Consider the following 16,854-nt stretch of genomic DNA (forward strand, 5'->3'; position numbering starts at 1 on the left):
CACAACATTACAAGCCATATTGCCTCTACCATCATCATCAGTTGTCTTTCAAAAATCTCTTTGACCCCTACCATATTCCAACATTTTATGGATCAATTACTATGTGATATTTCAAACATACTTTTATAATATCTTGGTGACAGGTGTAACACCAGAGGACCCCCTTCACAGTATCAAGCTTTTGTTTCAGAGACTGACAAAAAAAGGACTATAACACAACCAGCACACATGTTCCTTCATGCAGCCATCAATGAAATATTTGAGGTTCAAACCTTCAGCCAATGGACTCGCATCTAGGACAGTCTAATGTGAGGCTGTCATTCACAAGTAAATCACATCTGACACACTGAACATAATACACTCTGGCTTTCTAGCAACTTAAAAAGGCACCCTGATTGAAAGCTATAGCCCAGTGGAGCAACTTCATGGCTGCATCCTCTTAGACCTGTTGCATCTGCCTCCAGTACATTTTGCCACCAAGGTCTCTCCCTTCTGGGTGAGCACCACGGCATGAGTCCAATACCTTGGTCACCATCCAACTTGGGCAACTTGGACCCATTGGACAATCTCCACCCACCACAAGTCTATGACGTATCCTGTTCTCTCAGCCCACAGAATTCAGTAGTATCACTGAAATCAACTTCGCTCCTGTCATCCAGGTTAACAGCTGCCTGTTTCTCCACCTTCAGCAGATCCTGTAATCCTGCAGTGGCTCATAGAACTTCCATTCCTCATCCTGCCTCAACATTCTGGCTCAACATCTATGCACATCGATCCACCGCCCTTCCCCACAGTCAGCTAATCCAAATCACACACCGCCTACTTTCTTCTCCCCTGGGGATCGCTGTTGGTAGGAAGGGAATGTAGCAGTGCCAACCAGTATTAAAATGGAAACTGAACAGCTCTCTCAACATTACTGCCACATGCTTTGGTGCCACAACTTAATGGTGCTTGTAATAAGGAGTGCAGTCTGAAGAGACCATGCCAGAATGTGGCAAACAAAGTCTGTTTAAAAAATTCCGGAACATTCGTAATTTTGTGCCAACATTGTGTTGAAGTGAAATGTGATTGGCATTTTTGCACATGCCTGCATTTAGTGTGTAACTGGTGGAAGTTTCATTGCTGTATGTCTATTAGTTATTTTTCAGAGCTGTATTGAGTAGAACGCTGTGTCACACAGTTTGTGAATTTCCAGGTGGCAGGGCTTGAGGAGCAACATGTCTGCATTAAATTTTGTGTGAAACTCAAGAAAACATTTACAGAGACACAGCTAATGATGCAGGAAGCCTACAATGATGAGTGCCTGAGCCATACTTGGTATTATGAATGGTTCACACAGCTTAAAAATGGCTGGACAGAAGATGATACTTGTTCAGGGCACCCTTCAATGTCTACCAACAATGCTCGTGTCAAGAACATCAACAAAAATTTGTGTGCCAATCAAAGACTGGCTGTTCTTGAGATTGGAGAAGAATGTAACATTTCAGTTGGATCATGACATGAAATCCTGACACAGCATCTTGAAATGCATTGTGTTTCCACCAAGTGCGTCCCACAGCTCATGAATCAAGACCTGAAAGAGTTTCACTTCACAATCTGTGAAGAGCTCTTGGATTGTTCAAATGAGAATGAGATGTTCCTTAAGACAATCATGTGTGGTGATGAGATGTGGGACTACAGTTATGATGTTGAGACCAAGGTTCAGTCTTCACAAAGGGTTGGGAAAGGTTCTCCAAGACCAAAAAAAGCTTTCCTGTTCAGGTCAAATGTCAGAGCCATGCTGATATTTTTCTTTGACTTTGAAGGATTAATTCATCATGAATTCATGCCACAGGAACAAACTGTTAATCAATGGTACTACTGGGATGTGTTGCGATGCTTGTGAGAAAATGTCAGAAGGAAATGTCCTGAAATGTGGCGATACAGTTTATGGCTCATGCATCGCAATAATACACCCACACATTCATCCCTGTTGGTGCATGACTATTGTACAAAAAATGAAATCACTGTGCTGCCTCATCTTCCATATTCTCCAGATCTGACCCCTGTGGACCTTTTTTATTTCCAAAGTTGAAAACCCGGTTGAAAGGACAAAGAGATATTAAATAAAAGACAATTTGCAGATGGCGGTTTGTGTGATCCACAAGAGGCATACCAAGACTGTTTCCCTAAGTCAAAACCGCATTGGCAACGGTGTATCAATTGTGGAGGAGAGTATTTTGATGGAGATCATGCACAATAGGTAAGTGGAGAAAAATTTTTTTGGACAAACTTCCAGAATTTTTTGAACAGACCTTGTATAACCAAGTCGGTTGGTTGGTTTGTGGGGGGTTAAAGGGACCAGACTGCTATGGTCATCGGTCCCTTGTTCCAAATACTAAAAACACCCACAGAGAATAAAAATGATCAACAGATGATAAGACAGACGACACAGAACAAGAGAAACGTAGACAAAGACCAGACAAGACGAACTAAAATCACACAGACGGTGACGGTGGTTGGCCGCCCTTACAAACAAAAAGGGAAAAGCCAACCACCGAGAAACACATGAAAAAAAAAAAAAAAAAAAAAAAAAGAAAAAAAAAAAAGAAAATCAGACAAATCGTAGGCCATAGGCCAGAATCAACACAAAAACGCACACACTTACATTAAGCAATAAAATCCCCCTGCCCAAATAAAACGCAAAACCAAGTCCACCATGGCAGAGTCATCTGATAAAAGAGCAGAGAGCATGTCAGGCACCGCAAAAGTCTGCCTGAGCACGGTTAAAAGGGCGCACTTCGACAGAATATGAACCACCGTCAAGGACGCCCCACAACGACAAAGAGGAGGATCCTCACGACACAGTAAATAACTGTGTGTCAGTCGGGTGTGTCCAATGCGGAGCCAACAAAAGACGACAACAAAAGACGACTGAGTCCCTGCGGTTGGCTCGCATGGATGACCGCCACACAGTCGTCGTCTCCTTGATACGGCGGAGTTTGTTTGGCACAGGCAGGATGCGCCAATCAGTGTCCCATAAACCGAAAACTTTGGGGCGTAATAGTGCCCGCAAATCAGTCGCCGGGAGGCCAATCTCCAGAGATGGTGCACTGGTGGCCTCTTTCGCCAGGCGGTCAACAGTTTCATTTCCGGGTATCCCAACATGGCCTGGGATCCAAACAAAGACCACAGATCTTCCGCTACGGACGAGAGTATGCAGGGACTCCTGGATAGCCATCACCAGACGAGAACGAGGGAAACACTGGTCGAGAGCTTGTAAACCGCTCAGGGAATAGCTACAGATAACGAAGGTCTCACCTGAGCAGGAGCGGATATACTCTAGGGCACGCAAGATGGCGACAAGCTCAGCAGTGTAAACACTGCAGCCAGCTGGCAACGAATGTTGTCTAGAATGGTCCCCTAGAGTTAGTGCATAACAGACACGACCAGCAACCATCAAACCGTTGGTGTAGACAACGCCAGAGCCCTGATACGTGGCCAGGATCGAATAAAAGCGGCATCAGAAGGCCTCCGGAGGGACTGAGTCCTTCGGCCCATGCGCCAAGTCGCGCCGAAGGCAAGGGCGAGGCACACACCACGGGGGTGTACGCAGAGGGGCCCGGAAGGAGGTGGAACAGGGAAACACTGAAGCCCGTAGAGAAGCTGTGTGACACGTACGACGATCGGACAACCAGACCGGGGCCGACGTTCTGGCAGATGGACGACTGACTGCGGGAACAGGACACGATAATTTGGATGCCCGGGCAAGCTAAAAACACATGGGCAGCATAAGCAGACAGTAATTGTTGGCATTGTAACCGCAGTGGAGGGACACCTGCCTCCGCAAGTATGCTGTCCACAGGGCTGGTCCGGAAGGCACCAGTGGCAAGGCGTATCCCGCTGAGGAGGACTGGGTCCAGCACTCGCAATGCAGATGGGGATGCTGAGCCATAAGCCAGACTCCCATAGTCCAGAGGGGACTGGATTAATCGCCTGGTAAAGCCGTAGGAGAGTAGATCGGTCGGCGCCCCACCTGGTGTGGCTCAGGCATCGCAGAGCATTTAGATGCCACCAACACGCCTGTTTAGGCTGCAGAATATGAGGCAGCCAAGTCAACCAGGCATCAAAAACCATCCCCAAAAACCTATGTGACTCCACCATTGTAAGAAGCTCGCCGTCGAGATAAAGCAGCGGCTCCGGGTGAACAGTGCGTTGCTGGCAGAAATGCATAACGCAGGTCTTGGCTGCCGAAAATTGAAAACCATGCACTACAGCCCAAGACTGCGCCTTGCGGATTGCGCCCTGTAGCTGACGCTCAGCATCTGCAATGCCAATAGAGTGGTAGTAAAGGCAGAAGTCGTCAGCATACAGGGAAGCAGAGACAGAATTTCCCATGGCCGCAGCGAGCCCGTTAATGGCTATTAAAAACAGACACACACTTAAAACAGAACCCTGTGGCACACCGTTCTCCTGGACTTGGGAGCAACTATATGAGGCCGCGACGTGCACGCGGAAGGTACAATACGACAGAAAAATGGGGATATACATCGGCAGAGGGCCCTGAAGACCCCATCCATGAAGCGTAGAAAAGATGTGATGACGCCATGTTGTATCATACGCCTTCCGCATGTCGAAAAAGACAGCGACCAGATGCTGACGCAGTACGGATGGTCGACTCCAGGCTCACCATATTGTCAGCGGCGGAGCGGCCTTTACGGAACCATCCCCGAGATGGAGCCAGAAGGCCCCGAGACTCGAGTACCCAATTCAAGCGCCGGCTCACCATCCGTTCAAGCAACTTACAAAGAACGTTGGTGAGGCTAATAGGACGGTAGCTGTCCACCTCTAAAGGGTTCTTCCCCGGTTTCAGAATGCGGACAAGACTTTCCCGCCATTGGGACGGAAACTCACTCTCGACCCAAATGCGGCTGTAAAAGTCGAAGAGGCGTCACTGGCAGTCCACTGAAAGGTGTTTCAGCATCTGAGAGTGGATGCTATCTGGCCCAGGAGCGGTATCAGGACAAGCGGCGAGGGCACTGCGAAATTCCTACTCACTGAATGGAACATTGTACAATTCAGGATGGTGGGTGCGAAAAGAAAGACTACAACGTTCTATCCACTCTTTAATGGAGCAGAAGCCCAAGGGGTAGTTGGCAGAAGTGGAATTCAGGGCAAAGTGCTCTGCCAGAGGTTTGCAATGACGTCGGAGTCAGTACAAACTGCCCCATTCAGTGAGAGCGCAGGGACGTTGACAGGGGTCCGATAGCCATAGAGGCGACGAATCTTGGCCCAGACCTGCGATGGAGTGACATGGAGGCCAATGGTGGACACATACCGCTCCCAGCACTCCTGCTTGAGTTGGCGGATAATGCGGCGGGCTCGCTCACGCAGCCGTTTGAAGGCGATAAGGTGTTCAATTGACGGATGTCGCTTGTGATGCTGGAGCGCCCGCCGGCGAGCTTTAATCGCTTCAGCGATCTCAGGCGACCACCAAGGCACAGTCGTCCGCCGAGGGGACCCAGAAGAACAGGGAATTGCAGATTCGGCGGCAGTAATGATGCCGGTGGTGACCGATTGAACCACTGTATCAATGTCATCGGTAGAGAGAGGCTCAATAGCGGCAGTGGACGAGAACAAGTCCCAGTCAGCCTTATTCAGAGCCCATCTGCTAGGGCGCCCAGAAGGTGACAGCTGTGGCAGTGACAAAAAGATCGGAAAGTGGTCACTACCACACAGGTCATCATGAACTCTCCATTGGATAGACGGTAAGAGGCTAGGGCTACAGATCGAAAGGTCAATGGCGGAGTATGTGCCATGCGCCACACTGAAGTGTGTGAAGGCGCCATCATTTAATATCAAGAGATTGAGCTGCGCCAATAAATGCTCAATGATGGCGCCTCGACCTGTTGCCACTGACCCACCCCATAGATGGTTAAAGTCGCCCAGTAACAAGAAAGGTGGCAGCAATTGGGCTATCAGAGCAGCCAGGACATGCTGCGCGACATCACCATCGGGTGGAAGGTAAAGACTGCAGACGGTAACAGCCTGTGGCATCCACACCTGAAGAGCGACAACCTCTAAAGGTGTTTGGAGAGGGACAGACTCGCTGTGAAGAGAGTTCAGGACATATATGCAGACGCCACCAGACACCCTTTCATAAGCTGCCCGGTTCTTCTAATAACCCCGATAGCCATGGAGGGAGGGGGTTCGCATTACCGGAAACCAAGTTTCCTGCAAAGCAATGCAGAGGAAAGGGTGAAGGCTGATAAGTTGGCGGAGCTCAGCTAGATGGTGGAAGAAACCGCTGCAATTCCACTGGAGGATGGTGTTGTCCATGGCTGAGAAAGGCGTGACGGGACTGGGAAGGCAGATTACGCTGCTGGGTCGCCTGCTGCTTCTGATTGAGCACCTGTGATAGTGCTTTCCATGGCGTCTGAGGGACCGGCGAGATCGAGGTCCTCAGTGGACGCCAGAATCGCCGCCACATCCTCAGATGCAGAGCTGGAAGGTTGCGGTGGGATTGCTGCCACCGTGACTTCCTTGGGCTGAGAGCTCTTCTTCTTGGGTTTCTCACACCGTTCCTTGGGTCGCACTGGCTGGGAGGGCTTCACCGATTCAGTCCCCGGGACGGAGGAGGATCGCGAAGCCTTACGACCAGCTGATTGTGGGCACTTTCGGTCGTCAGCCTTCTTGCTGGCGCAAACCTGAGAAGGGAGGGACCCAAGGGACCCCTTGCGAGCGTGAGAAGCCGAAGAAGTTGGACACTTCTCCGGCTTAGAAGCAGGGACGGACGTCCCCGATGGGTGGGATGGTGTTGCTCCTGAGGCAGGTGGCGCAGGAGCAACTTGGTGGGTAGAGCCCCCCCCCAACTGGCGAGGGGGCAGGAGGAGTGGTACTACTCGTCGATCCGGCCACAATTTGAGAAACAGATGGGGCTAGCACAGGTGTTGTAGCAGCAGCGTAGGAAGATGTCATTCTCACAGGATGGAGTCGATCGTATTTCCTTTTGGCCTCAATATAGGTCAGTCGGTCCAGGGTCTTGTATTCCACGATTTTACGCTCTTTCTGGAAAATTTGGCAGTCTGGCGAGCAAGGTGAATGGTGCTCCCCGCAGTTGACACAGATGGGAGGCGGGGCACATGGAGTATTGGGATGTGATGGGCATCCGCAATCTCGACATGTGAGGCTGGAAGTGCAGCGAGAAGATATATGGCCAAACTTCCAGCACTTAAAGCACCGCTTCGGGGGAGGGATATAGGGCTTAACATCACATCGGTAGACCATCACCTTGACCTTTTCCGGTAATGTATCCCCTTCGAAGGCCAAGATGAAGGCACCGGTATAACCAAGTTGAGCATCAGCCTCAGTCAGTGTGATAAGACCTGTGGAGTGGGCAGTGAGTGTACTATCAGTTTGGCACAGGTGTTTCTACTGCAGACTATTTGTTGTAGGTGTAACTTGGATATGGCATGGACTGCACTGTGCTTTGGAATACAGATTTTAAGATATCTTGCACTGTTCCAGATGTGTTCTGTAACAGCTTTCACTTGGTCAAAAGTCCGCCACTAGTTTCATGTGTAAGCCACCTTTCCAAAAATATCACACCATTCATATTTTGTAAAGAGAACATACACACTGAAGCACTAGACACAGAGGACCCATGTTCAAAAGCTGTATTAGCTAAAATTATCAGTATGTGCTGAAGGGCAATGTCTGAGTAATTATTTGTATTTTCACAAGCTGACTATATATGAACTGAATTAAACACTGCTGTATGTAGTTATGACTTTGAACACAGCAGATACTAAATAGAATCCTCTGTGATATAGTTCACATCCAGTTTGAGGTAGTTCACATCCCACTTGTAAGTCAGTTATTTTGCAGCATTTCATGACTTAACAATATGTGCCTTAACTTTATTAGGAACATATTTTCCGCCTATGGCAATTATCTGTTTAAAATAATTCCCTCAGTTGTGTGTCTCCATTGATGTACAGAAAAATTTTCCATTGGAGTTAAATGACACACTCACCATCAATGAAAAAATACGTAACAGACATGATTTTGTGTTGTAAGAACAGTGAAGAAGCATAAAAGTATTTTTATTGATTTTAAATCTTCACCTTACCTAAGAATTTAGCATCTGATGGAAGGACAGTATCAAAAGGTAGCTGTGGATAGAGCCGAAATGGATCTCCCCAGTCATTCCACAACTCATGTCCCTGAAAAAAAAGTTGTAAAAACTATAATACAGTTACTGCTCTTACTCACTAATTAGACCAATGGATGATATACTGTGGCCAGCACAATTATAATAATTTAAGTAAAGAAATTCATTTATACCATGTCAGCCAGATGATATCCTCAAGCAGTTCTGAAGTTTTAATGCAAGGTAATTTTTATGGTTAGTATCAACTCGATGCCAGAAACTGTTTTCCTTTATAATAATCATAAATTAAAAGATAAAAAAGAAGCAAGATGAACAGTGTAATGGAACATACCTGAGTAAGAAGTACGGTGAAATTTCGTTTAAATTTTGGTGAAGCGTACGGAGGTTCAATTGGTCCCAGGCTCTCCTCTGGCTCAGCCTCTGCAACGATGGCGTCAGTCTTCAGCGGCTATAAAGGATTTCAATTGGAAGCACTATCTTATTGTGAAAGCTGATTTTAAAATTTGTGCTATACGAGTTCTGGAAAATATGTATGGCTTTCTACAATAATATTCAGTCTGAAATAGGGATACAGAAACAGCTCATCATAAATTGATTTCCTCCTAAGTTTATCTCTAAAACATCAACGCTTTCATGGGTATAGCTTCAATGAAAATTAGAAATAAAAAAATGGCAGAATCAATAGCAATATATGGATAAACAGTCTGTCTCAAAATGATGACCACCAATCAGTCTGTACATGGTACCAAATGTTCCAGAAATCCAAGAGTGAAAACGTGATTTTTCAGGGAGTCATATCAGAGATAAGGAGTCAAGTGTTTTGGATAGCCATTAGCCCTGTGAGCATTTCTATACCATTCAAAAGAACGGGCATACAGTAGCTATTCTATAGTATAAAAATTGAACCATTACACACTTTGCCAGTCCAGACATAAAGAGCAAATCAGTTGGTTCTATTGAATTTAGATGTGATCTTAGGTGGACCTTAGGCAGCTTATAAAAACACCGTTTGATCCACAACAGTCCCTAATGAAAATTAACAATTAACAATTGTGGGGGTGTTCACTTTTACAACTTCTATTCATGGCAGATTGTTGAAATTTTTTTTTCAATATCAGTATCCGTTACCAAGAAATAGGCTGAAAATTACTGTACTTATATGCCTAAAACAGGCATGTAGTACCCAGTCTGAGGTGTAAATGTAGTTTTAACTGATATAGTGAACAAATAGCGAGTTTTTAGAGACATGGAAAGGTTTCTGAGGTCACCAAACAAAGATTTATTTTTAATTTTTGTGTCAGCTTTTTTTCACCAAGAAAACTTCATGAGTTACTGTCTCTGTATAACGGGCACTTTACACCTTCACAAATATGCCCAATGTGGTATTGCGGCAGAAAAAAAAGCCTAAAAAGGGTCTTAATATGCCTGAAAAGAACATAAAATAACTGTCAACAATTGTTAAAACTTCTAAGTCTGCAAATTCAGCCAAATATTTCTAATAACATTTTCACTCTTAATATATAAGTTATTTCTGACTTTAAATTATTTGACCGTCCTTCACATTACATACAAGTTTTTTAGCTGTGGTTGCCCAACCTATCAGGTTATTTGCATATGCTGGGCTTGCGATTGATGAACAAAGTATCCAGAAAAAATGTAAAGGAAGCAGTTTTGTGTTAACTTTTTATTATGTTTTCTTTTTTGTTATTTATCTGTGTCAACTACCAGAATTTTACTGGCCTATAGAATTCATTTTATATAACCAGCACAACCTACTCTAGCAAGGAAAAGAAGGGAACCAGTGCACAAATATTCCTGTCAGAGCACAAAAAAACTGAATGTGTTCCTCTTTAGAAGACTCTAGACAGAAAAGTGGGAGACCTGCTGTCTCAATTGTCATTCTGCCTTCCTCAACAAAAATTTTGTAATGCAAACATATTCACACTTTTTTGTACTGAAAGTGAGAAGCAGGTAGACAGTGTAGTGACGATGGGAGAGAGAGAAGAGTGTGACAGAGGGTGAGAAAGACAGAGGAGACAGTGAGGGTGGGAGAGAGAAAGTGGCAATGAAAAAGAAAAAAATGGTTCAAGACAATAGCAGTGGAAGTCCAAGAGAGAGGAAAGTTCACAATCGGGTAACTGGAAAACACCTTTGGAACAAAATTTTTAACTTGTAGATAAAGTGGAAAAAATAAATTTTACTCCTGAGAATATTTTAGGTGTCGTAAGTTGGACTCAGTGTCAGTGGGAAAGGAGGATGAAAGGAGACAGCATAAAGGAAGAGAGGAGGCAGTGGCAGTGGGATACACTGTTGATCAACGGGAGAAAATGGAGACAGCGGTAGAATGTTCTGTGTTAAAAGAACACCAATATGTCTGCACGTCAAAACTCTGGTGATGATTTGAAATGATGATTGAGGCAGCTGGTTCCTATTTTTTGTCAGTGTCTTTTAAAACGGGATAGATTCGTCTTAGGAGCATTTCCCCACTTTTAACAATCATGTTCTTATCAAATAAATGACTTTGGCCTCTGGGAGACAAACCAAATCAGAGGTCAAATTTCCTGTGTAGAGACCTCACCACATGCGCGTGCATGCACCCACATTCGAGAGAGAGAGAGACTTGTTTTTGACAGGCATATCTCCAAAAGTACTACACAAATTTTCATGGATTTTTTGCAGGTAACTTGAGCACAGTTTGAGGCACAGTGTAGGCTTCAGTTCATCAATATCTGATCACAGAGGAAAAAGATATTCTGATTTAAAGTTTTAGCAAAACTTTGTCTTTCTGTTTGTCTGTCTGTATGATCATGCTAATCTCCAAAACTACTAGACAGGTTTTCACTGCTAACTTCAGGGTAGCTATGGGCACCATGTAGGCTATATTTCATAAAAAACTGCATCATGGAAAAAAGATATTCATAAATATTATATTATAAAAAGGTATGTATGTATGTATGTATGTATACTCCACATATCCTCAAAAACCAATGGACCGATTTCAAGCAAATTTAGTAAACAGATCACTTACTGTCTGGAAAGAATCACTGTGAGGGTAAGAACAACCTACCTACTACAGGACTGGGGCTTGGTGTAGGTGAAAGAGAAGTGTAGATTGTAACACACAAACACCCATATTTTATGCATGCAGTATTTGAGAACGAGAGCACTTAGTAACCAGCAACAAACTTTACACACAATTTTGAACCTTTACAATTTTTTTCCACTAACATCCCCCTCCCCAAAAAATGACGAAAAGAATAAAGTTCATAACTTAATGCATTTTCATTGTTTATTTTCACATCTACATCTACATACATACTCCACAATCCACCATATGGTGCGTGGTGGAGGGTACCTCGTACCACAACTAGCATCTTCTCTCTCAGGCATGAAGTTTTTAATTTATTACTTCTTTACTGTATTCATGACACATTTCACAGTGTTCACATGTACCACTGAACACAACTGCAAAATTACATGTATGTATGACACGAAGTTCAAAATATACAATGTCATAAACACTGACATATGTGAAAAACTGCTGCATCACGCATGATGTTTAAATATATTACTAGTAACCTGCTGAACCAGTTTCGATGAAATTTGTTAAGGAGACAGCTTGAACCCTGAGGAAGAACATAGGCTGCTTAAAAAAATGTGCAGTACAAGATACCTACTGATTTCAAAAATATTATTCAAACTACAGAAAAATACTTGCTATTTGAGAAAGGTATTTGCTCTTTGACTTTTGAACTTTATCAAAATTGTGAAAATACCATGCTTGATTGATATGCACTACATGATACAATTAAAAGTAGTGAATACAATGGTTATACAATTTTCAGTGTGTTTAATTCATACTTCCACATTGTTTCATAATGGACACACCGCATAATTCACAGCTACTACGGGCGCTATCCAGTATTTGGGAACAAGAGCACTTACTGAACTGCAACAAACTTTACACAAATTTCAAACCTTTATGAAACTTTTACTTGCTGATAAATTCCACAAAAAAGGAAAAAAAGTTTATTGCTTACTACATTTTTGCTGTTCAACCAGATCCAACCAAAACCTAAACATATCAAATCAAATAGCATGACCTTAGGAGAGTACACCTAATCTATCAGCTGTCCATAAGTATTGTCCAATTTTCCTATGAAGACATGACCATTATCAACCCAAAATGAACAGTCTTCATAGTTAGTTAGTTAGTTCTATTACTTGTTCCATGGATCATGAACACGATTCTTTCGTAATGATGTGGAATATAATGTAAATAAAATAGAAAGAAAAATAGAATGGGAAAAATATATTAAAAACAAAGATTCCAAGACTTACCAAGCGGGAAAGCACCGGCAGACAGGCACAATGAACAAAACACACAAACACACACACAGAATTACTAGCTTTCGCAACCGATGGTTGCTTCTTCAGGAAAGAGGGAAGGAGAGGGAAAGACGAAAGGATGTGGGTTTTAAGGGAGAGGGTAAGGAGTCATTCCAATCCCGGGAGCGGAAAGACTTCCCTTAGGGGGAAAAAAGGACAGGTGTACACTCACCACACACACATATCCATCCGCACTTACACAGACACAAGCAGACATATTTAAAGGCCTTTAAATATGTCTGCTTGTGTCTGTGTATGTGCGGATGGATATGTGTGTGTGCGCGCGCAAGTGTACACCTGTCCTTTTTTACCCCTAAGGGAAGTCTTTCCGCTCCCGGGATTGGAATGACTCCTTACCCTCTCCCTTAAAACCCACATCCTTTCGTCTTTCCCTCTCCTTCCCTCTTTCCTGGAGAAGCAACCGTCGGTTGCAAAAGCTAGAAATTCTGTGTGTGTGTTTGTGTGTTTTATTTATTGTGCCTGTCTACCGGCGCTTTCCCGCTTGGTAAGTCTTGCAATCTTTGGTTTCAAATATTCTGTTTCATAGATTAAGAGTATGGAGCTGTATTGAGTGCTTTCCCAAAACTAGTAAATACATCATCAATATCTGCTCCACTAACTATTAAAACCGCAATGTATGTGCCAACACACTCAGTTTCCAATTGTCATAATTTGTATGAGATCAAGAATTATACAGACACTTTACTGCTCTATTTTTCATAGACAAAACTGTTCAGATATCAAGTGAGACAGTAAAAAGCAAATAAAAACATGACAAAAACTGATAAGTTGGCATAATTTAGATATCAAATGAGACAGTTAAAGAGCATATACAAATATGAGAAAAACTGATAAGTTGGCACAATTTTCAGCAGTATTAAAAATTAATGTGCTCTCTAGCAATATTATAAAACTGAAATGACATGTATAACAACACACAATCACAACCTCTTTCATCCTGCAAAACTGTTACAGAGGAGAGGAACAAAAACTATCAGAGTGTTCTTGGAACATAGGAACCATTTTCCACAGGACAAATAAACACTTTTTCTGCAGAGGAAAAACATGCAGTAGCCATAGGTATGGCAAAATAGGAGAAAACATTCTGCAAAAAAATGTTGTAGTAAACATCAAAAGGTTATAAGTAATGCTGTTTTAGATTGAATATTCCTATTTTACAGACTTAAGCAGACAACAGACACTTTTCCTCCTAAGTGTAATAATTGTCACAACACAAACACTCCACAATACGAAATGAGTGTGTGTTTAATTTGCAGTTCATGAATGTTTTTAGATTTTTACAGCATTAGAGGATTGCAAATACATCTATTACTTACAATGAAAGAAGCATTGAACACACTAGGTGATGGTTCTTCCAGTACTGGCACTGGAGGAATTCCTAATCTTGTCCGCAACAGTGCAATCACTGTGTCCACTGTTGCTTGCACAGATGACAAATAGCGTTCCCACAACATACGGCCTTGGCGACGCATAGCCAACAAATCTGGATCACCCACAGCACGTATCAGGAAATGAAGTTCTGTGACACGTGCCTATGAAATAATTAACAAATGATGTATAACCTTGACTACCCTTTAAACACAAATACAAAGGCATAAATAATTCACTTTGTGATACTTCAAAGAGACAAACTGTAATTTAAGATAACACAAAAATAAAACCTGTTCTAACGTCTTTTACTGCCATCTACTGTCACACTAACTTTCACAATGGTCACTGGTTTCAATAAGTTATACACCATGTTCCACATAAAACCAGTGCACTACACGTACTGGTTAATCATCTCTAGTCAAACTGTTAGTGAAGTGTAAACACTGTCTCAAAAGTTGGCTACACTGTGTTTTATCAGAAAGTTGAATGCAGCTGTGTGTTCGTGTGTCAGTTGTTGTTGTGAGAAACCCATATTGTTTAGCTGTTACAGAAATGGGACAGTTTGCATTAGAACAGCAAATTGATAATGTGGACTGTTCCACCAAGGAATGTAAAGAAATGTTTCAAGTCAAGTACCCTGGTAGGAAACACCCCACGACCAGCACTATTCACGACCTGTACAAGAAATGGAGAACTGTAGGAGACGTTCAGAATAAGCAGAGGAATAGGACACCTCTGAAAACTACAGACAGAGTTCGCAAAGACAGTATGACAAGTCCCCGCAAGTCGGTAAGGAGATTGTTGTAGCAGGTTGGTGTATCTTTTATCAGGTCATCATGTACTAAAAGATATGAAATTAAAAGCCTATCTTGTAAGTGTGGTGCACAAGTTTAAATCTGAGGATCAGAAATAATGGTTCATTATTGTAACTCGCTGTTAACATCAATTGCTAGCAGTTACTTGGACCCCTTGCCTTAATTCATGTCAGGCAAAGCCTGGTTTCATTTTCAGGTTACGTAAACTCCCAGAATTGCAGGAACTGGTCGCAGGACAACCCATATATTTTGCATGAAGAACCTCTCCACTCAGGGAAGAGGTAGGTGCTTGGTGTGCATTGTCCGGCATGTGCATTATTGGTCCCATATTTTTCAATGAAAACTTAAATAGTACCTGATATCTAGAGATCTTTGACTCTTTCCACACACAATTAATTAATTCAGAGAATCTGTATGCAGTACTCTACATCTACATCTACATCTACATGATTACTCTGCTATTCACAATAAAGTGTATGGCAGAGGGTTCAATGAAACATCTTCAAGCTCTCTCTCTACCATTCCACTCTCGAAAGCTGTGTGGGAAAAACCAACACTTAAATTTTTCTGTGCGAGCCCTGATTTCTCTTATTTTATCATGATATCATTTCTCCCTATGTAGGTGGGTGCCAACAGAATATTTTCACAGTCGGAGGAGAAAACTGGTGACTGAAATTTCATGAGAAGATCCGGTCGTAATGAAAAATGCCTTGGTTTTAATGATCGCCACTCCAATTTACATATCATGTCTGTGGCACTATCTCACCTATTTCGCGATAATACAAAATTAGCCACCCTTCTTTGTACTTTTTTGATACCATCCATCAGTCCCACCTGATGCGGATTCCACACTGCACAGCAATACTCCAGAATAGTGCAAACAGGTGTGGTGTAAGCAGTCTCTTTAGTAGACCTGTTGCACCTTCTAAGTGTTCTGCCAATGAATTTCAGTCTTTGGTTTGCTCTAGCCACAACACTATCTACACGATTGTTCCAATTTAGGTTATTTGTAATTGTAATCCCTAAGTATTTAGTTGAATTTACAGCCTTCAGATTTGTGTGACTTATCGCGCAATCAAAATTTAGTGGAATCTTTCAGCACTCATGTGGACAACTTCACACTTTTCTTTATTCAGGGTCAATTGCCACTTTTCGCACCATACAGATATCTTATCTACATCATTTTGCAATTTGTTTTGGTCATCTGATGACTTTACAAGACGGTAAATGACAGCATCATCTGCAAAAAACCTAAGACAGCTACTAAGATAGTCTCTTATATCGGTAATATAAATCAGGAACAATAGAGGGCCTATAACACTTCCTTGGGAAACACCAGATATTGCTTCTGTTTTACACGATGACTTTCTGTCTATTACTACGAACTGTGACCTTCCTGACAGGAAATCACAAATACAGTTGCACAACTGAGGCGATATTCCAAAGGCATGCAGTTAGGTTAGAAGAACAGCGTCTAACGCCTTCTGAAAATCAAAAAATATGGCATCCATCTGACATCCCCTGTTGATAGCACTCATTACTTCATTAGTATATAGAGCTAGTTGTGTTTTGTAAGAACGATATTTTCTGAATCCGCGCTGACAGTGTGTCAAGAAATTGTTTTCTTTGAGGTACTTCATAATTTTTGAATACAATATATGTTACTAAACCCTTCTGCAAATCAACATTAGTAATATGGGCCTGTAATTCAATGAATTACTCCTACTTCCCCTTTTGGGTATTGGTGTGACTTGAGCAATTTTACAGTCTGTAGGTATGCATCTTTCTGTGAGCGAGTGGTTGTGAATAATTGCTAAATATGGAGCTATTGTATCAGCATACTCTGAGAGGAACCTGCCTGGTATACAATTTGGAACGGAAGCCTTGCCTTTATTAAGTGATTTAAGCTGCTTAGTGACACCAAGGATATCTATTTCTATATTTCTCATTTTGGCAGTTGTTCTTGATTTGAATTCAAGAATATTTACTTCATCATCTTTGGTGAAGGAGTTTCAGAAAACCATGTTTAATAACTCTGCTTTAGTGACACTGTCATCAGTGACTTCACCATTGTTATTGTGCAGTGAAGGTATTGACTGCATCTTG

The 16,854-nt window shown here is 42.7% G+C and overlaps 1 protein-coding gene across 2 annotated transcripts in view; it reads right to left on the minus strand.

Annotated features, from left to right (window-relative positions):
- The window catches only part of LOC126335121 (exostosin-3), a 163,527-nt gene that overhangs the window by 57,563 nt on the left and 89,110 nt on the right, over window positions 1-16,854 (minus strand). For both annotated transcript variants that reach the window (XM_049998075.1, XM_049998076.1), the window contains exons 6-8: window positions 13,879-14,094; window positions 8,484-8,600; window positions 8,111-8,204 (exon numbers count right to left, since the gene is read on the minus strand). In XM_049998075.1, coding sequence (XP_049854032.1) covers window positions 8,111-8,204; window positions 8,484-8,600; window positions 13,879-14,094 — 427 coding nt within the window. The remainder of the gene's footprint in view (window positions 1-8,110; window positions 8,205-8,483; window positions 8,601-13,878; window positions 14,095-16,854) is intronic.

Source organism: Schistocerca gregaria, chromosome 2, assembly GCF_023897955.1.
Source record: "Schistocerca gregaria isolate iqSchGreg1 chromosome 2, iqSchGreg1.2, whole genome shotgun sequence".
In the NCBI taxonomy this organism is placed as follows: domain Eukaryota; kingdom Metazoa; phylum Arthropoda; class Insecta; order Orthoptera; family Acrididae; genus Schistocerca; species Schistocerca gregaria.